We start from the raw sequence: 24,035 nt of genomic DNA on the forward strand, positions 1-24,035 counted from the left end.
AATTTAGTTTGAAAATACATCTTGGATTTTCTTCTCTTTGGTTACATATTTTTTAGCTTAATGCAAAAATTGCTCATAAATATACCACCCTTTTATTATTGGAATAATCCAAGATGTCTGCGCCCATGGTTTGTGTTCCAGGTATTTTGAAAGAATTTTTTCTTTCTACTGAGCTAACAAAATATTATTTTTAAAATATCATTGCTGATAAAATTTTCAGAATAACACAATTTACAAGTTTCATTGTCAGATCATTGTCAGAATTTACATTATTTAAGAGAATTTGAAAAGTTATGTGTTTTCGCGACACTTGGAAATAAAGAAAAAAATCCTGAATGTTGAAATACTCGCTGGATGAGGCGAGATAGCAGACAGTTAATAACCAAGAATCTTGTTTTATGTGTTTTTGTAATCATTTTCTGGCAGTTCCGTTATTATTGATGTCTAGAAACATGTACATGTAGATCTAGCAGTAAACCTGACAGTAAACTTCAGTTAGTTGAATGTGGCCAGTATACTGGAAGAACTTGATACTCTGCCCTTGGGCTCTTTTTTATCTATTCTATTTGAAAGACCCAAATCTATATTGCCATGACATTAATGTACATGTATAAAAAAAATTGAAATGAAAAAGAGTTAACACTGGTTAAGTTCAATTTGTTTTCTTATTTCCACATACTTTCCTAACTTTACACTCAGCTACAGATTATTCATATGTAATATGAAATTAGGCAAAGCCTATGAACGGGAAGTCTGAATTGCTTCTGTTTTCATTCGGAGTTCTCAACGATTATTATTATTCCAAAAAGTTGCAATTGTTTGTTATCGGAAAATAACAGTAACAGTGACTCGGCCTATTATCATTGATTTACATTGAAAATGGTGGCGCCCGACTAGATATTAAGACCACTTGTCCCCACTCATCTACCTCTAGGCAAAGAACATAGAGTAATCTGTACTAGTGCTGGAGTTTGCCACTGTTCAGACTTGTTTTCTGCATACATTACATGTACATTGTACAATAAAAATTTTAACATTGTACATGTTTTATTAAAACTGATGTTCAAAAAGACTTTTCATAAACTTGAATATATAATTGTGAACATATCTGTAATAAAATAAATATGTATAAACTCAAAGTTAAACTTATTTCATTTTTAGCTTGACTATTCGAAGAAATTATGAGAGCTATTGTAGTCGCCCCGGCGTCCGCGTCGGCGTCTGCGTTGGTTAAAGTTTTTTGTAAAGTCAAATATCTCAATTATTACTTGAGATATTCAATTGAAACTTACAATACTTATTTATAGTAACAAGGTACATCAGATTGACAAGTTGGATAACTCTGCCTACAATATTGACAGAATTATGCCCCTTTTTAACTTAGAAATTTTGGTTAAGTTTTTTGTAAAGTCAAATATCTCAATTATTGCTTGAGATATTCAATTGAAACTTACACTACTTTTTTATAGTAACAAGGTACATCAGATTGACAAGTTGGATAACTCTGCCTACAATATTGACAGAATTATGCCCATTTTTAACTTAGAAATTTTGGTTAAAGTTTTTTGTAAAGTCAAATATCTCAATTATTGCTTGAGATATTCAATTGAAATTTAAAATACTTTTTTTATAGTAACAAGGTACATCAGATTGACAAGTTGGATAACTCTGCCTACAATATTGACAGAATTATGCCCATTTTTAACTTAGAAATTTTGGTTGAAGTTTTTTTGTAAAGTCAAATATCTCAATTATTGCTTGAGATATTCAATTGAAATTTAAAATACTTTTTTATAGTAACAATGTACATCAGTTTGCAAATTGCATAACTCTGCCTGCAATATTTGCAGAATTATTTGCCCCTTTGAAACTTAGAAATTTTGGTTAAAGGTCTTCAAAGATATTTACTTGAAACTTTACACATGCACTAAAATAGGGTCATAATTGGAGGGTCATAGTTGTATGTCACTGACCAAGTTCCATAACTCTGTCTTGCATTAAGGCTGATTCATATCCCCTTTTCTACTTAGTGTCTTGGTTAATGTTTACATGCATGTTATCTCAATAACTATTAAAGATATTTATTTAAAACTTCACATATGCATTTAGGGTCATAATTGTAGGTCACTGACAAAGATCCATAATTCTATCTTGCATTTAGGCAGTTTTTTTCTCCCCTTTTTCAACTTAGAAATTCATGGTAAAGTTTTGCTTGTAAGCTGTTATCTCAATAACTACTGAAGGGTTTGTGCCTTTTTTGGGACAATTTTATGCATTCATAATAATAAAGCAGTGATTTATTTTATAAAAAATCTTATAGCAAGTCTTTGTACCATTTCTGTCAAATTTATGTATTCATAGGTAATTAGTATTATTATACTCAATAAAACACCCTTGTGACATTACCTTCCAAATAGTCAAGCCAATACTGTATAATTAGACTCTCTCTAAGGCCTATAATATAAATTTATAAAAAAAAATTAGCCCTTTTGTGAACTTAAAAAATTTAACATTATCAAGGCTCTTTTACTATCAAGCACTTAGAATAGTCGAGCGTGCTGTCCTACCGACAGCTTTTGTTATATTTTCCAAAACAGTAACTGATTGTAACTGTATTGTGACAAAATTAATTAAGTCCAACTGGACAAGTGGAATTTTCCGCAGCTTCAAAATTATGGTGTTTTTTTTTTATGATTAAGAACCATGTCGTTATTACAGCAACATCGAGGAGAAAGGTGCAGAGATTAATTATCTATTGACCGAGAGCTATGTATACATGTAATTAAAGCCTCGCATCTAAAGCTTCTTTATCAGAGGCTCTGACTTGGTAGAGACTTTAACTATTAACCTACTAGAACAAATAGTGATTAAGCCTTTGCCACCTGTATGGAGCCAGGCTAGTCTGCACATTTTTACAGTCTGACCAGCCTCAATACAGCTGGCTTACTTACTTTAATTTTTGATAACCACCAAATTGATAATGGACTGTTCTAAAAATGTAATCTGGGCAAATTCATTGCACAAAGTCACCATTATTTTATAGGTTACTATGAAATCATATAAATTCAAGGGTATAAAATGTCATGGTTTGCCGACTAAACAGAATTAACTGAAAGAATTTCGATTTTGAAATAGTCTTGTATATGTATTTACTTTTATTTAGAGCAATTGATTCATTATTGCTTTATGGTGTATAAATATCTTACAGAAAATTCCAAGTGATAATTGTGATAATAAGGTGGGATAAGGTGAATGACTTGATAATTTTATTGATTAGAATAGAATACAAAATTTGTGTACATGTATATTATTTGCGATTTGCAGAATGATTTGGAACTTTGAAATAAAAAGAATATTATACATAATTGTATTGAACTGTAAAATGTAAACTGTTCAGTTTGTAAAAAAAAAATCAAACTTTTAAAAAAAAAATCAAACTTTTTTTAGATTGAACATAAAAAAGTTGTGTTTTCAAGTGACTGTAGTTATTTTGTTCTTCTTCTTTTTATGCAAGCCTCCAAATAAGCGATCAAAGTTGGGAAAAAAAAGCCACTAAACTTTAGAAAAATATATCAAGTGTGAAGATTTGTATAGATCTATTAAATTTTCCCTATCCATGCTTATAATTTGCAAAACATTAATTAATTATTTTCATCTCCATACATGTACAGGGCTACAGATAACATTTTGTGTATATTGGGTGATTACCCCTTGTTTTGTGATCTATTAGGTTTTTTTCTATTTTCTTAGAGTTATTTCTGTATTTTTAGCTCGACTTTTCTATGAAAAGGGGAGCTATCCTACTCGCCCCGGCGTCGGCGTCACACCTTGGTTAAGTTTTTCGTACCACCCCACTTTATTTCAGAAGTATTACAAGTATGGCTTTGAAACTTACCATACTTGTTCACCATCATAACCTCCATCTACAGACAAGAGTACATAACTCTGTCAAGGTTTTTGACAGAATTATGGCCCTTTTTTGACTTAGAAAGTGTATTGAGCTTGGTTAAGTTTTTTGTACCACCTCACTTTATTTCAAAACCATTGGAAGTATTGCTTTGAAACTGACCATACTTGTTTACCATCACGACCTTCATCAACAGACAAGAGGACATAACTCTGTCAAGGTTTTTGACAGAATTATGCCCCTTTTTGACTTAGAAAATACATTGAATATGGGTAAAATCCACTTATTGCCTTAACCCTTTTGAGATATTGCTTTGAAACTTTTAATGCTATTTTCACATCATTACCCCCATCTGTACGCAAGAGAAGGTAACTCTGTCAGGGATTTGTTTTAAAAATTAAGGCCTTTTATCGACTTAGAATCTTGGTTAAGTTTTTTGTACCAGTCAACTTTTTGACTGAACTGGTTGAGATATTAAATTGAAAGTTGGAATACTTGTTTACCATCATGGTCCCAAACATGGGCAGGAGAAGGTAATTCTGTTAAGGATTTTATTTGAATTATGGCCCTTTTTGACTCAGTTAAAATTTTCATTCTTGTCCACTTGTTGACCTAACCATTTGAGATATTACTTTGGAAGTTGGAGTTCTTATGTGCCATCATGAGACCTATCTGTAAGCAAGAGAAGATAACTCTGTGAAAATGTTTCTTGATTTGTACTTAGAAATTCCTAGTTAAAGTCTTGTGTGCCCTTAACTGTCAAAGTTTTGTTTTATAGGCAAGCACTAAAAAAGTCGAGCGCGCTGTCCTTCTGACAGCTCTTGTTTACCCTACCCACTCTAACCAATTTGGGTTTTGAAGCAAATGTTCATATATTTTACCCAAAATTTCTGACCTTCATTGTAGACTGTTGTAGGTTTTGTATGGTAATAAAAAAGCTACTTACTACTATGCTTTATGGTTTATTGGCCTAGGAGATGTCCAAGCTGCCTGATATGATTTAAAGGTTAAAACAGTCTGAAACAGTATGATCTGCCTGATGTACAGCATTAAGTAAAACTTATGTCTTTACCCACCAGTTCCAATGTAGTTTGCATATTATAAATAAGAATTTATTTACTTTTTTTTACCCTTAGTTATTATTTCTATTGCTTTTTTTGACATTTTAATTGGGTAATTACGCAAATACGCATGTTATCTGCAGCCCTGCATGTATCTTTATCATATTATTAATTTGTGGCAAAATGTGTGCTTGATTTCCCACTTGAAAAAGTATATATTTTTACTCAATTTTAATTCAACAATTTTCCCCCATTCAATTGTTATATTTAAAGCATAGTTATCCTGGTTTTCAATATATGGAAATTGAATTGATGAAAGTTGATTATTTAATTTAATTTTGTTCGGAAGTTGATTCCCTCCCCTCGACCCTTTAAGATATTCATTGAAATGTTGCATGTGTCTTTTGGAATCATGGTTGGTAGGTCACTGACTAAGATCCATAATTTTACTGCCTGGCTTTTGTTTTTCTTATAATCACACCCAAAAATTAGATGTAATCACACCAAGGGATTATTAACTGTTATAAAGCAAAGACTAGTTGTGCGCTGTTTTTCTGACTGCAGGTGTTTTTGTATATTTTAGGACAGCGTTTATGTCGGGAAGAAGATAAGTTGAAGGCTGGTCGAGGCACTTACACCAGAAACAGTTTCATATATTCATCACTCGCAGGTCCATTAATAACTACAAAAAATGAAGATGGGATGGTGAGTAATGTTTTAGTACAACTATAAACTTCATTTATATTCCTTTACCTGCCAAATTTGTATATTGAACTTTTTGCTTTAAATTTGATATGTTATTGTCCATTCTTTATGACAGATTTTATATAATGGTGAAATTTTGTTTATGTGCCATCCAGTACTATTGATGGTTGATATAAATCTTGACTGAAACCTTGATATACATCTTTACTTCATTATTTTAAACTAAAGGGAATCATTATGCTTTATTTTTAAACTAACACCTGGAGATACTGGTGGCAAAGACTTGTCCGTAAATAACCAAGTTATTAAATTAGGACCTGCCGAAACTGAAAGTTTTTAGCCTTTCCCAACAGTATACACATGCTATAGAATCAGGCATGCCTGCTCACCCATGCATTACTTCAATGGTAAAAATGATTTTTCCTTTAATTTGGAAACTCATATTTTATTTTTGATCATATTTTATTATTGAAATGATATACATTCTTTGTTTAGACATTGGTGGAGGTGGTAAGGAATGCAGAGGAAAACGTTGTCCCATCTGTTGATGCTCTAGTTACAGCAAAGGTAAGAATATGAGGAGTAGCCATTTTAACCAGTTAGATTCACGCCAGGGACATCAAATTCTTTTATGTTGCGGCATGGCTGAGTGGTTAACTAGTCAGGCTAGTTATCTAAAGATAGCTGGCCACTTGGGTTCAAACCCATTCAGGGGTAAGCTGTTGTTTCCTTGAGCAAGAGAGTATGCTCATTGATTATAACTGGTTGGTTCCAGGAATTGATTTGAGAGTGTGTCTTTAAGGTTAATGCTTTTTGTTCCCCCACTATGGGGGCGGGGGCATTTAGGTTTATCCTTGTCTGTCCATCCATCCGTCCGTTCTCTTTTTGTGTCGCACGTAGCTCAAAAAGTAATTGACCTAGAGTCATGAAACCAATCAAATTAAAAGTGATTCAGTTTATAAAAACTCTTTCATGAGAGGAAACAATCCTGGTATCTTCCTGTCTTCATATCATTTTTTTTTCAATGGTACTGGAAAATTGTAAAGATATGAATATTTTGACAGTTCTAAACAATATGGCAGCCTGGTTAATTGATATTTATTAAGGATGTGAATACAGTCATGGAAACTAGAGATTATGACAGTATTTTTTTTCTTGAAAATGTTTACAAAACATGATTGCTATGGTAACATAAAAAGTTAAGATAAGGCTACTAATGACAATAACTAACAATAAGTATTTGGATAGGATAGGTGGCCATAATTATACAGAATTATATCATGTAACTTTGCTTCTACTGATGGTCAAGATTCTTGTTGCTGTGATGAAATTGAGGGTCTTCTGTGTTACCAGCAACCCCACAGACTTGTTTTCTCAAACATAACTACATGATCATTTATTTCAGGTGACCAATGTGAACCCTAGGTTTTGTAAATGTGCCATCATTAGAGTTGGAAAAACTACATTAAAAGATTCCTTCCGTGGGATGATAAGGTGAAATATTATATGTTAATTAATATCTTGTAAACCTTTTACTATATAGCCTAATGTGGCTTCACATTGTGTTATTTGGATCTATCATGCTGGAAATGAATTTCTTGCATATCAGACTGGCGTTTCCGTTAGTTTTACCCATGCCAGAAATTTCATCTGGCATGGGGGGTTCCAGATGAGTCGCGTGCTGTACAATGGCACGATAAAGATGACGTCATTTTACCATTATGAATGATTTTGTGATTCATACGCTGTTGAATGAAAGTAGTTACGGTTGAATTGATCTAAATTTTCATTGAAAATAAAGATAAAATATAATGGAATATGGTAGAATATGCAAGAAAAAATATCAGACATATGTTTGCGGTTTGGATCGGAAAATCCGTCCCTCGGTCACCCGCCCATGGGCGGGTCACCTCGGGACGGATATTCCGATCCGAACCGCAAAATATGACAGATATTATTAATCACTCGTTCAGTAATTTTTTACAATTTTACCCAGGGGTGAGTATTCTAGATAGACTTAAGAAAACATAATGCTCCAGTTCTCTCCCCTGATAAAAAATCAAAATGAATGGCTCTTGAAGTATAATAATATATAGCGCTGAAAATTACTTTAAAAAAGTAAAGAAGCCGAGGGTGTTATTTCAGTTCAAGTGAATATCTTTATAATATTTGAAATTCAAACATCTCTGACAAACAGTACAAGTATCGTGAAAATGCAAAGATTTTTAGAATGAATATTTCAATTATCAATCAGGTATTTTTATTTTTTTTTGAAAATAAAATTATTAATCAACTTATACTGTTTATCACATCTTCAGGTCAAAGTGTAAGGTCAAATATGTATCAAATATTGAAAACTGTTTTTCAGTAATTTTCTGAATGCCATTTAACTGGCAGCCTTTGAACTTTTTATGGCCTCTTTAAGCATAATTATTGAAGTAAAAAAAAATGTTTTGTTTTTTTTCAGGAAGGAAGATGTCAGGGCCACTGAAAAAGATAAGGTTTGATGATCTTTTATTTATCTTTATAGATATACAGTCAAACTTCAGCTTAAGACCACTGTAAAATGAACATCATACACAGCAAATTACACACTTTTTACTTTCTAATATCTTTTGGTGAAGACTGTCAAATATATTGTGTTTGTACCTTTTGTCTTACCTTCTGTAGTGCTCAAACCTGTAGTCAGGTATCTTGTAAACTGTGCGTACCCTTCTGTGGGGCTCAAACCTTTGGTTGGGTTACACTGAAACTATGTGGGGCTCAACAATTTTATGGGGTTTCAGGTAAAATGTGTGTACCTTCTGTAGGGCTCAATCTGTTAATATGTTTTCAGGTACCTTTTTCACAAAATTCACACAAAATGCATTTTGTTTCAAAATATTGATGATATTTGTCATTGCCTAGGTTTGTCATACTTTGATTTATTAAACTTTACATTGTTAATTTAAAACATTTCTATATCAAGTGACTAAAAGTAACCCACAGTGTAGCTTGAGTTTGTTTTGCTTTAAATTTTTACAGTGATGAGCATATGCCATCTTTAATATAGTCAGGCCACAGTGCAGTCTTACAAAGCTCTTTACTATTGGTAGCATTTTCTTTTGGCAATTTTGATTTAGAAAACTTCAAAATATGAGGAGGACTATTCCAGAGTCACAGTATGGCAAATACATTACAAATTCAGGATATTAAAGGTTTATTCAAGGTTTAAAGGTGGCCATATTTACAAAATCATTATTGTGGTATAACTAATTCTCTATCATTAATGATAGCTCACAATAAACAAAAAAAAATCTTTTTAGTTAATTTTATCATTACAGGTTGAGATGTATAAATGTTTCAGGCCTGGTGATATTGTGATTGCTAGAGTGATCTCCCTTGGTGATTCACAGTCTTACCTTCTTACTACGGCAGAAAATGAATTGGGTGTTGTCATAGCAACCAGTGAAGCAGGTGATTTTATTTTATAATTAATTCTATACTTTTCAGTGCACAATTGTATTTCAGTATTTTAAGAATAAGGCCCATTCCCATTTGATTAAAATTGGAAATTTACATGCAACATGCACATGGTGCCTAGAATTTTTCGTTTCATACAAAGATTTGTTAACAGTGTTTAAATATAGCTTCAAATTGGAAAATAAGGAATTATTTTCATTTCCGAATATAACCAAATATTATCGAGAGAAAAAAAACATTCTGTCAGTCAACCTTTTGGATAAAAGATATTTCATACATAACTTTTCCTAACTGGACTTGGTCCATTTTTTCAGTCAAGACAAAACTATCATTTTTAGGGAAATTTTTTAATTTGAAATGATTTAATAGCACACATGGCAGACCATGATCAGGTCATGAGATGGTATAGAAATGGCGGCATTTCTTAGTCTTGTCGCACACAGGTAGCTTCAGTTGCAGCTAGCAGACAATGTATTAAAAGAAAATGAGCCGCGTCATAACAAAATCAACATAATGGGTTTGTAACCAGCATAGATCCAGACCAGCCTGCGCATCCGCGCATTCTGATCAGGATCCATACTGTTCAGTTTCTCTACTTGTTATAGAGTTGGTAAGCGAACAGCATGGTTCGTGAACAGCATGGATCCTGATCAGACTGCGCGGATGCGCAGGCTTGTCTGGATCCATGCTGGTTGCAAACCCATTATGTTGGTTTTGTTGTGACGCGGCTCAAATTAAACATTCTTTGATATTTATGTATTAAAATTTGTTTTAGTCTGAAATTTTAAAAGATATTTTATAATGCTTGCTGGTATTGCACTAAAATCTGAGTTGCAAAATTAAACAATTTTTTTAAAGAACTATTTCTGATATCTAACTAATCATAATATTCAATCTCATTGCTTAAATTTTAGTTGTACATAGTAATACTGTATGAAAGGATAGCCTTTGTTAAGATTTTAATATATGAATTTTAACATTTTTGACATAATGTATATATACATTATGTCATATTAGTTAATAATATTTAATGCTGTGAGTTTACTGTATTTATGAGATAAACATATTTTTCTATGTCATGTCTTCACATTGGAATAAAAAAATTATTAAGAAAATAAATATATATTCCTGGAAAATCATATAGACTTGTATATTACATAATTAGGTAATTTCTTTTTTTATTTTTTTTCATAATTTATTATATAAAGTAAAGAGCTGAAGTGTTCCATGAAATTCATGATATTATACAATAACTGGTCACCTTAGTGCAGTAATGAGTTTAGTCCTTTTACATTTAATAGGAGTTAACCAGTTATTGCTCTAAGGTCATGAAAAATTCATGTATTATATGTACTCTTTATTAATGACAATGATTATTATACACACACATCATTCTTGAGTGCTGAAGTTCATCTATCCACTTGTTACAATTGGAAACATTAAACGTATTAAGTGGATTAATTGTATGAGCATCATGATAAGTGCATGTAGAGGTTCAAATTATGACCATATTTCATTTAACATAGATTGGAATGCTATTTTTATAACATTTTCATTGCTTTACGTTTCATTGATATAAATGATGATTTGGTGTAAGAAGTAAAGGAGTGTACTCTTCAGTGTTTTTAGAGTGCAAGGCCATTAGTGAGCTAAAATTACTGAATTATTTCCCTTTTAATAGTGATAATACATTGTTATATTAAATACATGTATTATCCACATACTGCCAGTTTTCAGTCACAACCACTTTTCAATCATCCCTAGAATTTCTTTATTTTTGACCTTATTTACCATGTAACCAAACTGTAAGCACATCTTGTATTTATCTTGACAACATTTATCAGCAGCAATGTCATTTATGGCGATAAAAAATAAAATACCAGTATTTTAGTTCAAAATATGTAAAATGTGTGTTTTCCGCAAATCCTTTATTTACCCAGTTACAAATCGCAATTATTTTCTAAAAATAATTGATTTACAAACTCAGTTTTTTGTCAGTCTGCAGAAAAAATACTTAGTTGGACAACTGTTTCAATATCATTAAGTCATAATGTATAGTGCACTTAAAAAGCTATAATTTTAATATGTACATATTTTACCATACAATTCTTAATTGGAAGGTAATACATCAGTAAAGTAACAGTCACTTAACCAAGGAAAAACATTCTCTTTGATAACTTTTCAGTAAGAAATGGGGTCATATAGACCCTAAGATCCTAAAAATTTCACAAGAACATGCTTTTTCTGTAATGCAAATTGAGATGTACATCCATACCCCAATTGTGACAGCTTTACTACTACAAATAGATATCAAAATTCAAAATACATAACTGGTGATATTTTAACATTGTATGATATTTTTTATGTGATACAGTATATATTTTGTTAACTGATTGAAAAGTGGTTGTGAAATTTTGAAGAACAGGAACATGGGTCAGTAATGATTTGTTCTCGATTCATAATAATAATTTAGGTAAAAATTTAAAAAGTTGTTGCATTTATTAGCTGAAATGATAATATTTGCAGAATTATAAGATAAATTTTTTTTTATAATTTCACTGTCAGTTATTGTAGAAAAATCTGTTAGCTGATCGGAAACTTTTTCAGGAACTAGTGTACTCTGTTCTAAGTAGTGCTTTGTTAGGTAAATATATAGAAGTATGCTGGCATATACATGATTAAGTCATACTTTGTCCGCTCACTTAGGTCAGCAGCGAGAGCATCAGATTTTCAATCCAGGGCAGGCGAGGCACTATGATAATAAATTTTTACTTTGAGTTTGATGGTCTTTTGTTTTTCACCTCTAATTTTGAAATCATATGGAATTAGTGGTTGGTAACTTGTACGAAAGTTAGTAATAATTGGTTGATTTTCCAGGACAGCTGGTTACGTTGAACTAATTGGCAGAGATATGATAAAAAAATGTGTTAAAATGACATATACTGCATTATAAATAGTTTCATTTTTTGAGCAAAACAATTTATAATGCAGTATATAAGCTAGACGTTTTTGTTGCATGGCTTTGCCAAATAAACGTGAGCAAATTGATTATCTTACAATAGAGAGAATTAAGTACCAAATATAAGCGTCTTTAACACTAGACATTATGCAACAGTAACCTAATAATAAATCATTGCCAGAATCTACAACCCTGCCACTTCTTATGTAGTGTTGGAGATAGGAGGGAGGATGGGACATGATTGTCTGCACTACAAGGTGAATGAAGTGGTTTTTGATTTCTCTAAAATAGATGGAGATACAGCCTAACACAAAGTGCAAAGGCATTTTGTGAACTTAAAATACTGAATACTGAATTATCTCCCTTTTAATAATAAAAGGTTTTTGTTGATAGTACGATGTTATGTTTATAGCATGTGTTACTTTTTCAGGAGCGAGTCTTGTACCGGTCAGCTGGAATAAGATGAGGTGCCCTAAAACACTTACAGAGGAGTACAGAAAAGTTGCTAAAGTTCAACCACAATATATTGTATACTCGGACACATAGTTGTTCTGTTTTTAACACCACCCCAGTCACTTCTGCGGGAATTAGACTGTGCATTAATGAACCATCTATCTGTCTGGTACAAGTAACAAGATTAGGTTTATGGCCCATATTTCTGTAAACACATAATAGATTTACATGACAATAGAATAAGGGATGCCACTGTTCAGCAAAAGGAAATAACTAAAGAAAAAGACCCAAGGATCATTAATTCAGTTAACATTCTATCTATCCATTTTTTTGTCTGCTTCAAGTGACATTAGCAGAGCAGGTAGTTAGGACAATATTAAGATGTGTGATCTACTTTTCTATATTATGGTACATTGTTTCTTTTGTGAATTTAGATTATAGGTAATCTCTTCTCTGGCACTTCAGTACTTATATCCTTAGAACTAAAAGTACTGTAGTAGTGCTACTTTATGAATTTAATGACCAGTACAAAAAAGTCATGACACTTAACTTGTAGTTTGCTGGAGGCAAACAGATTCTACCCTTGCAACCAGTGCAGATCAAAATATGCCAGATCATTGTGCCATCTGATCATGGTCTACACTGCTCTGTTATTCAGTCAGTGCTATTTTGAAAATTTCCCAATAATGATGAATGGATCAATCCTAATTGAAAGATGGACAAGACCTTTAAAGATATTTAGGAGAGAGTTAATGAATATTTCCTGAGTTTATGACCTCAGCAATAATGAGCAATTTACTTAGCAGTTGCTGGATGGCCATGATGTTATGTTTTGTGTTTTGCTGGGATATTGTATGTGTCTTATATTTCGTTGTTTTCATTTATATTGTTTAATGTTTCGTATTACCATTTGTAATAAAATATCATGAACATTTATGTACATGTATATATTACTCTTCATATTTTAGTCCTTAAGAAATGTTAACTCATTCCAGGGTCTTTCAAATAGAAAGATTTTTGACAAATGATGAGCTTGTTGTTGAATTAACAGTACAGGTACTGAAACATCGGCACACTGGCTAGATTGTTTTTAATCTGTTAAAAATGTGATAGCTCATAAATCCTAGTGAATATAGGTTAGGTCTTTAGTCCGGCTATTTACTACACAATCAAGCAGTCTAGCATAATTACGCGTGTGTTTTGCTTAAATTTGCAAAACCCACTCGGAATTGAAAATAAAAACGCCAATTTATCTTTAAACTTGCCTTTATATAGATCTGCACTAAACGCAGCACTGTTTTTTGTTTTTGTTTTTTATTTGTTGTTTCATTTTTGTGACGCCTCTACGGAGTAGTGGCGTCATATAGGGATCACTTCTCCGTCGTCTGTCTGTCTGTCCGTCCGTCACAAAACTTGTCCGGACTACTCCTCATAAACTACAGGTGCAATTTCATCCAAACTTTACAGGAATGATCAGTACCAAGTCTAGTTGTGCATATTGTCAGCCTTTTCCGGTTCAATGATTTTTGTCAGAGTTATGGCCCTTTAATAATTTTTAATTTTAAAGTTTGTCCGGACTACTTCTCTTATACCACTAATGCAATTTCAATGAAACTTTACAGGATTGATCTGTAGCTCAAGTCCTTGGGCATATTGCACGGGTTTTCCGGTTGAATGATTTGTGGCCGAGTTATTGCCCTTTGATAAAAAGGTGTTTTTTTTCTGTGTGTTGCCAGATACACAAAAGCTTGTCCAGACTACTCCTCATAAACTACTGGTGCAATTTTATCCAAACTTTACAGGAATGATCAGTACCAAGTATTGTTGTGCATATTGTCAGCATTTTCTGGTTCAATGATTTTTGTCAGAGTTATGGCCCTTAAATAATTTTTATTTTTAAAGTTTGTCCGGACTACTTCTCTTATACCACTAATGCAATTTCAATGTAACTTTACAGGATTGATCTGTAGCTCAAGTCCTTGCGCATATTGCACGGGTTTTCTGGTTGAATGATTTTTGGCCGAGTTATGGCCCTTTGATAAAAAGGTGTTTTTTTCTGTGTGTTGCCAGATACGCAAAAGCTTGTCCAGACTACTCCTCATAAACTACTGGTGCAATTTTATCCAAACTTTACAGGAATGATCAGTACCAAGTCTAGTTGTGCACTGTCTGTCCGTCTGTCACAAAATTTGTCCGTACATGAAATTGGCCATCATGAGGGGACACATGTGATTACTGATCGCTCTTGTTAATTAACTAGCGGAAGATTTGTTCTCAGTTGTGGTTTTAAATGTAAAGTAAGTTTTGTTACAAGTTCTCTGAAATCAATGCTACATGAGTGAGTTTTTGGTTTACTTAAGTTATGTACAGGTCGATGTGTTGAGGCATCATTAAAACCGGTGTTGCAGATATTAATAGTCCTGCATATCTTCTAGTGAATGTCTACCAAGTTTGTTCAAATAAAAGCCCTGGGGTCAAAATTGGCCCCGCCCCAGGGGGTCATTGATTTTCCCTATATGCATATAGTAAAAACTTAAAAAAATCTTCTTTTAAAGAACCAAAAGAGCTAGAGCTAAGATATTAAGCATGAAACATCTTCTAGTGAGTGTCTACCAAGTTTGTTCAAATTAAAGCCCTGTGGTCAAAATTGGCCCCACCCCGGGGGGTCATTGATTTCCCTATATGCATATAGTAAAAACTTAAAAAATCTTCTTTTAAAGAACCATAAGAGCTAGAGCTAAGATATTTGGCATGAAACATCTTCTAGTGAATGTCTACCAAGTTTGTTCAAATAAAAGCCCTTGGGTCAAAATTGGCCCCGCCCCAGGGGGTCATTGATTTTCCCTATATGCATATAGTAAAAACTTAAAAAATCTTCTTTTAAAGAACCCAAAGAGCTAGAGCTAAGATATTTAGCATGAAACATGTTCTAATGGGTGTCTACCAAGTATGTTCAAATAAAAGCCCTGGGGTCAAAACTGGCCCCGCCGGGGGGGGGGGGGAGGTCATTGATTTTCCTTATATGTGTATAGCAAAAACTTGAAAATCTTCTTTGAAAAAACCCAAATAGCTAGAGTTTAGATATTAAGCATGAAACGTCTTTAAGTAAATATCTACAAAGTTTGTTCAAATAAAAGCCCCGGGGTCAAAACTGGCCCTGCCCCAGGGGTGTCATTGTTTTTAACTATATGTGTATAGTAAAAACTTTAAAACCCAATGAGCTAGAACTTAGATGTTTAGCATGAAACATCTTCTTATGGGTGTCTACCAAGTCTGTTCAAATAAACAAATAAAAGCCCTTGGGTAAAAATTGGCCCGGGGGTGGGGGGGGGCCTATATACAGGTGAGCGACCTCAGGGCCATCATGGCCCTCTTGTTTTAAATCTTGAAGCAAGTGTTGTTTTTTTTTTTTATTGAGTCAGTATTTACTAAATATTGCCTTGTTTTCCCTGAAAAACATTTTTGTTCAGACTGAATGATGAAAAAGTCAATTTAAGATACTTACTGTGCTAAGACAAAAGCCATGAAATATCAGCTGACACTATTATATCATTATTATGCCCCCACTTCAAAGAAGAGGGGCTATATTGCTTTGCACTTGTCAGTCCGTCGGTCCGTAGACCAAATGGTTTCCGAGTGATAACTAAAGAACCCTTAGGCCTAGGAACTTCAAACTTGGTATGGTGATTGGCCATGACTAGTAGATGACCCCTATTGATTTTGGAGTCAAGGGTCAAAGGTCAAGGTAACATTGACCTTGTAAGCAAAAAGGTTTCCAATCAATAACTAAAGAACGCTTAGGCCTAGGAACTTCAAACTTGGTATGGTGATTGGTCATGATCAGTAGATGACCCCTATTGATTTTGGGGTCAAAGGTCAAGGTCACATTGACCTCTAAGGTAAAAACGGTTTCCGATCAATAACTTAAGAACCCTTAGGCCTAGGAACTTCAAACTTGGTATGGTGATTGGTTATGACCAGCAGATGACCCCTATTGATTTTGGGGTTAAGGGGTCAAAGGTCAAGGTCACATTGACCTTGTAGGTAAAAACGGTTTCCGGTCAATAACTAAAGAATCCTTAGGCCTAGGGACTTCAAACTTGATTTGGGGATTGGTCATGATCAGTAGATGACCCCTATTGATTTTGGGGTCAAGGTGGATCAAAGGTCAAGGTCACATTGACCTCTTAGGTAAAAACGGTTTCCGATCAATAACTTAAGAACCCTTAGGCATAGGAACTTCAAACTTGGTATGGTGATTGGTCATGACCAGGAGATGGCCCCTATTGATTTTGGGGTCAAAGGTCAAGGTCACATTGACCTTGTAGGTAAAAAACGGTTTCAGATCAATTAACTAAAAATGCTTAGGCATAGGAACTTCAAACTTTGTATGATGATTGGTCGTGGACCAGCAGATGACCCCTGATCAATAACTAAAGAACGCTTAGGCCTAGAAACTTCAAACTTTGTATGATGATTGGTCATTGCCACCAGATGACCCCTATTGATTTTGGGTCAAGGGGTCCAAGGTCAAGGTCACATTGACCTTGTAGGTAAAAACGGTTTCCAATCAATAACTAAAGAACGCTTAGGCCTAGGAACTTCAAACTTTGTATGATGATTGGTCATGACCAGTAGATGACCCCTATTGATTTTGGGGTCAAGGAGTCAATGTCATATTGACCTTGTACTTAATGACGGTTTCTGACCAATAACTCAACAACTCAAGTTGCCTTGGTTGATATTTTAATATTAAACTAAAATGCTTTTGGTATACACATTTGAAGGTCTTATGTAATATAACAACTTGGCTGTCATTAATGGTCCTACATGATTCATAAAATTTATGCATATATTATTTGGTAAGATTTGTAATAACTTAAATTGCTGCACACAACCTATGGGGTCACAATAATTATTACCTTGTGACTAGTCATGACCAGTAGATACTAGATAACCCTTATTAATTGTTTGTTCACTGGATCAGAAGTCATGCATAATAACCTGATCACATGACTAATTGGCTGCCGATAGGGGGCATACAGGTTTTACAAACATATCTTGTTGAAATAAGTTCTGGCTTCAAAAACTGTATATGTTGTTTTCTATGTGGCAATGTATAATTATACTGTCACATTTATATAAAAAAAGACCTAAAAGAAGCATGCCTCCACGTTCATGCTAAATTTCATGAAAATAGTGCAAATGTATTTAAAAGTGTTTGAAGGTAATTTACACCATGCAAACAGCCCGTACAATTCACGTAAATCAAAATATGCAAAGATAGCCCAATCTGCGTTAGTCACGTAGTAGAAATATGGTAATAGAAACTGCAAAATCAGTCACTGATCGCACATAAGATGTAAATTATTTCTTGAACCTTTTTACTTTCATTTGTCACAACTACAAGTTTAATTTTCTTGTAATATATATTGGCTGATCTGGATGCATGCAGCTTTAAGCTAATTTAAAATAATTTCAAGACCATGATCGCGTCTCAAATGAGTAGGAAAACTGCCTTTAGTTCAAGATACCAAAGTGAAAAAAGTATTGTAATTTATTTCTTTTATAACAATTTTAAATAAATATACATGTAGATATCAAAGTTAGGTTCGTTAAATCTGTAATTCACTGTGATTTATCAGTATTTATAGTGTTATCTATTGGCCTGCTATCATTTTAAGAGTTGGATCCAACGTGCAAATTATCAGTGATATCTCACTATGTAAATACCTCGATATTTATAAGTTTAAATGATATTACTTATACTAACGATTCATAGAATTGATATACCAGTAATATGGGAGTAATCGGTATATATAGGTAAGAAATATGATCGTTTAAATATGTTCTGAAAAAAGAAATTTAAAGTTTAATAATAGTTTTAAACTTCAAATTACACAACATATTCTACATAACGTATTAAATTGATATTTTACGTGCAAGTGTGGGAGAAAACTTTTGTCTTCGTAATCACATATATTAACGGAATTAATCGACCATTTGACTAGTAGCACGTATAGAAAAGTTAGTGAATATGGATATATATTTAAAAGTTATATACATTTTTTACAGCGAGGTAAACAATAGAAAGTGGTTTTACCAAGAATAGGATACTAGAAAATAGTAAAAAAATCTGCATTATGTATCAGATAGTCTAGTAATTAATCCATAAAAAAAAGAAAGAAAGAAAAAGCAACACTATAAAACAATCACAATGCCGGACTCGGCAAGTCTTGCTATAGGAGAAGAGCAGAGAATGAAAGCCATCAATGAACTGGAAGAAGCTAAGGTGAAGTTCCCAGGCGTATGTATAGATATAACAGATTCTGAAATCATTTTTACTGGAAACATCTACGACGACGTAATGAAATGCAAGTACCATTTTGAAGTAAAACTTGGTTTAAAAAGAGTTATAAGGAGAGGAGAAAGATCAAGAGACGAAGATGACGATGCCCCTGTTACTAAATCATTTGTTCGCACTGAATATGTCACTTACGAGAAAATAAATGTTATTGTAGTTGAAGCCAACTTTGTAGAGTTTGATGGTGAAATCGACTGTTTCGTTAATACAACAAATAACAAGTTAGAAGCGCTCAGTATGGTATCTAAGACAATCAAAGACAAAGGGGGACTGCCGTATGTAGATATGTGTGATGCTGTAAAACATAAGGCGTTAACACTTAAGACGACAGAGTGTTTATCAACCAAAGCTGGAAACATGAACACTCAGAATATCATTCATGCCATATGTCCTAATCAAACGGATTATGTGTTTAAACTGTCGAATAAAGCGCTCGAGAATGATGTTTTTTCAACTGTATTTAATTGCTTGAAAATGGCGGAGGAACTTGGCATACATTCTATAGCATTTCCCTTTCTTTCAACAGGTACATGGCTTTTTTAGTTCTATATATTTGATGTACCGTACGACTTGCGAAAACAAACCCTTTGTCCGGAGTATAGGTTATCCGCTTTTAAAACCTCAATTTTTATCATTATCATTATGGCCAAAGGCATTTTTCATGCCGATTTAATCTAAAAAAACTGTAAACTTTCATCATTTAAGAATTAAATAATAATCATTAATTCAGGTACATGTATATGATACACAAAATATGTTTCAGAATTAAACTATTCATATATTTGTACATATTTTACAATGTCTTAAAGGTCCGTTTAACCAGCTAGCCTAGAAATGTCGGTGGTTCTACTCAGGCGCCCGTCTCTGCCTGAAATAATGCACGGAGGGACACAAGTGGTCCTCTTCAACCAGTCAAGCTTTAAAGTCGCCATATGACATCTACTGTGTTGGTGGAACCAGCCACCCATCCCTCCCATAACACATAGTTGGACCATCTTTTGCAGTCCGGCATTTAAGTTGTGATTTAATATTTTCTATAGAAGTCAAAGTACCACTTTGTGAATATTTTGCTACCTTAATGAGAAATGATTTCACATAAAGCATAACTTTTTCAAGTGATAAGTATCTAACATTCACAGTAACAAATACATGCTTGCAGATAGCTTTAATTTCTTTTAAAAATGTGTGCATATCTAAAAAAGAATTATTAAAGGGCGCACGCTAAGGTTACAAAAAGACACATAGCAAGTTGAAAAAAAATATATTTCATTTTACATTTTATTGATTTATTAAAATTTTGAATTTTCTTAGAATATGATAACAAAAATATTTTAAGCCAAATAAATTGGGAGTCTTTGACCTCGTTTTCGAGTAACTTGCCCTTTTTATTATTCAAACCATTTAAAGGACATATATAACTTATACACAAGTCTGACACAACTTTATTTTTACTATTAGTTTTGTTTTCCTTTTCCATTTTATCTTTGGTCAAAAATATAAAACTTCTTGTAATTCTAGACACTTTTGAGTTCCTTTTATTCAGACTGAAAATTCTTAAGAAATGTGCCCCGCCCCCTTTTTATATAGGTTTAGGAAAATATAAAGAAAAAACCCTTTTGACAATTGATTAATCTAGCGCAATCACAGGAAAGAAGAAAGCTACACAAAAAGCACAAGAAATGTAATTATAAGACCTTGCTAACCTTATTATTCTGCCCTTGAAATAAGCAACATAAATTAATTATGTCACGCAATTTTCAATCTGCTACCAGTTTATAATTATATACATTGTAACATTAGTAAAGGTCTTTAATACAAATAGAAGGCTTAGCTTTACTATTTTTATATTTTTATCTTAAATATATTTTTGATTTAAGGACATGGGCAGCTTGACATTAAGATTTGCAGTGAACAATATGCTTACGCAATTCTAGAATTCAGTCGTTTAAGGGAGAATCAATTTGTAGTAGAAACCATTTACTTCATCGACATAGATAAAGACAAAGTAGACATAGCAAACAAAGTCTTCGAACAGATCATCCCAACGAGCAGTTTGGATTTGTTAGAAATCCCAAGAGAGGGTCATAAAATTGTCTCCGATGTACCAGAAAGCACAGATGAGAATGTAGATATTGATCATGAACAAGAGGACTTAAATGATTTAGTGGATGGAAAAAGACCTGATTATTCTGAATGCACTGCTGTGGATGTAGGCCCCGCCAGCCCTGTTGAAAATCATGACTATGAAAATATTCAATGTATTCACCCTGAAGAAATCGAATCAAAAGTTTATGAAGGAATGCCAGAATTCCGCAAAAACATTGGAAATTACACTTTAATCATTGAGAAAAGTGATATAAGAAACACAAAGATGGTAGCAATTGTGTGCCCCGAAAACGAAGGGATGGAGCGAGGTGGTTTACTTGCCGCCTCTATCAAATGTAGATTTAGGCACTCGTTTAACGACAGGAAGTTGGGTAAAATTCAGAAGAATGCAATAGCGACAACAGAATACACGACAGAAGATGGTGGCATGCAATATATCCTTCATATAATGCTTCCCATATGGAAAGAAGGCATAGATGAAAAACAACTGGAGAAAGCATTGAAAGGGGCGGTAGTGATGATGTTTGACAAACTGGTACGGCATAAAAAGCGGCACATTTCAAGTATTGCTATACCATTGTTTGGCATTGGTAAGAACTTACAAAATACTTTTAGTAATTAGTAGAAGAATAATAAACTTAAAACCAATCATTATCTTCTCAAGAATAATAAAAATGGAAACCTTTTTCAAGGTCGCACAACACGTCAAAGTCGAAAATGTTGCAGAAGACATAAGCAATATCTTTCTTTTATACTGGGACATATTTAGTCAAAGCACAAAATACGGAGATTCCACAAAGTCCACATTTTCTGGTATAATGTGATACTATACTTGTTTGGTCTACGTTTCTGCTAATAAATCAATGATAACTTTTGGCCCCGTGCAGTTTGAACAGGCTGGCTTTGAAATTCATCTTGATTTCCCCAAAATTGACGATGGACAGTTTAAAGACGGAATTTAGAAATTCAGAAGTTGAAGGTTAAATTAGGTATCAAACCAATTTTGTAATGTTAAATCATACAAAAGCTGACATGGTTCTCAAACTCTATTGTTTCTCATTCATAACTTCTTACTTTATTTAATAATTTCAGGCCGTGTTGAAAATGACGATGTCATCAGTAAATGTTGTAAGTGGCAAATCGAACAGGTCGTAGACATTCTAAAAAGAAAAAAGGAGATACCAAATCTGAAGGAAGTTTGTTTAGTCAACAGGTGCGAGAAAATAAGAAACACATTGATAACTCATGTTCAAGTGTCCCTTGCACATCAACTGACATCAACAACATGAACAGCAACAAGTAGATGAGGCCTTTAATCATTACTGTATCAATGGACAGGTGTAATTAAAACAGAACAAGGTTGCACAGTCGCAGCATTTCTTTGACACAATTGGTGGCACTAAATTGTTCCACAAGTTTTGGAAAGTCTGTGCTTTAACTCTTGATCTTTTGAAAGGATGTAGCATTAAAGCTGAGAGCAATTTTATCATTTTATTTATTCATCTTATTTTATTCATTTTTTATTTGGTTAGGGGTCTATATCTGCAGCTTATCTGAAACTCACATCAGTCTCTTTTTAACAAACATCAAATTCTGATCTTACAAAAAAATGCATTCACAACGGCTCAGAATCCAAGATGGCGTCCAATATGGCCGCCAATTTTGTGCAAAACGGACACATAAATTTTTTCAGAAGAAATCAAATCCTGATGATGATCATCATCGCTAATGTTAAATCAGCTTGGAGAAACTAATACTAACAAGAAAAGGGCAAATAGGTTATGCCGTCGACCTTATGACCTTGTGCTAGAGTCTGAATGAATGAATGAATGAATGAATGAATGAATGAACGAACGAACGAACAGATGAATGAATCTGTGAGTGAATGGGTGAGTGAGGGAAAGAAGAATGAATCTGTCAAACAATCAATCAATCAATCAACCAAACAGTTTTGAAGTGATAGATAATTTAAATTACTAGTAACATTTTATTTAACAAATTTCAACATAAAATATTTACAATTCATTCATGTAGCATAGCTTTATTAAGACATTGAATAATACTGCATATATATCCAGCATAAATACATGTATGTTCAAACATGACAAGTGTTTATATGAATTGACATGATTTTCTATTAACATTCTATTTGTGAACAACCGTGATTTTTAAACGAGGTGGGGTGTTGGGGGTGAATAATTACGACATGGAGAAATGCACTTTTTGGTATGGGGGGCTGGGGGACAGGTTGGTAATTTACTAAAGTTTTTTCAGAGGAGGTCATAAGTCAATTTGTTTGATGATTTTCACCAAAATAAAACCCTAAAGAAAACCGTAGATTACATTAAAATCTCAAGTGGGGTCATTCCCCATCCCTAACACCCTTTAAATTCCATGTGGATCCACGCATGTATATAAAGTATATATGAAAAAATATACATGTAAGGAAATCAGATTAAAGAGAAAGAGAGATAACGAATATATAAAATCCAGGGTTAAAATTTCGAATGTTCATAAGGTATACATTATTATAAATGCTATGCAATTGACTTAATGTTTAAATTTACACACATCTTAAATTTGATAGAGTGATTTATAAGCTTTACAATGAAAGCTTGTCAAAAGTTTTATATCATTGAAGAAGAAGGACACGTTTGCTACGTCTGTTTACATACTTCATTTGGTACATGATTCAGTCAGAAAAATATGTCAACTGGCCTGGTGGTCTAGGCGGTATCATTATGCGGTATGCTGTTAGGCTGCCAACTTCACTAAGATCGAGTGATAACTCATCGAAGCATGTATCGTTAGCTTAGCGCGGTATCGGGTTAAATCCTATTAAAGCTGCATGGCTCCAGGTGAACCAAAATATTTCAAGAAAATCAAACTTGAGAATAAGGTACTGAAATTTTAAGAAAAGTAAAAAGGTTCAAAATAAAAGTAATCATTTCCATGTTATGTGCGATTTATGACCGATTTTGCTGTATTTTTATCATATTTCTACTGCGTTACTAACGC

At 33.3% G+C, this 24,035-nt stretch overlaps 2 protein-coding genes across 2 annotated transcripts; both read left to right on the forward strand.

Moving 5' to 3' along the window:
• The first annotated feature begins 98 nt into the window (after window positions 1–98).
• On the forward strand, window positions 99–13,483 carry LOC132734436 (exosome complex component CSL4-like). The gene is made up of 7 exons (XM_060721176.1): window positions 99–141; window positions 5,552–5,673; window positions 6,169–6,240; window positions 7,079–7,167; window positions 8,141–8,174; window positions 8,997–9,129; window positions 12,525–13,483. The coding sequence occupies exons 1-7, from the start codon at window positions 114–116 to the stop codon at window positions 12,638–12,640; spliced, it is 594 nt and encodes a 197-aa protein (XP_060577159.1). The 5' UTR covers window positions 99–113; the 3' UTR covers window positions 12,641–13,483.
• A 4,763-nt stretch (window positions 13,484–18,246) lies between these two features.
• Window positions 18,247–22,511, forward strand: LOC132734435 (uncharacterized). The gene is made up of 3 exons (XM_060721175.1): window positions 18,247–19,437; window positions 20,789–21,607; window positions 22,110–22,511. The coding sequence occupies exons 1-3, from the start codon at window positions 18,765–18,767 to the stop codon at window positions 22,304–22,306; spliced, it is 1,689 nt and encodes a 562-aa protein (XP_060577158.1). The 5' UTR covers window positions 18,247–18,764; the 3' UTR covers window positions 22,307–22,511.
• Window positions 22,512–24,035: the final 1,524 nt, after the last annotated feature.

The sequence above is a fragment of the Ruditapes philippinarum genome, unplaced genomic scaffold, assembly GCF_026571515.1.
Source record: "Ruditapes philippinarum isolate M1 unplaced genomic scaffold, ASM2657151v2 ctg216_1_1_1_1, whole genome shotgun sequence".
Lineage (NCBI taxonomy): Eukaryota > Metazoa > Mollusca > Bivalvia > Venerida > Veneridae > Ruditapes > Ruditapes philippinarum.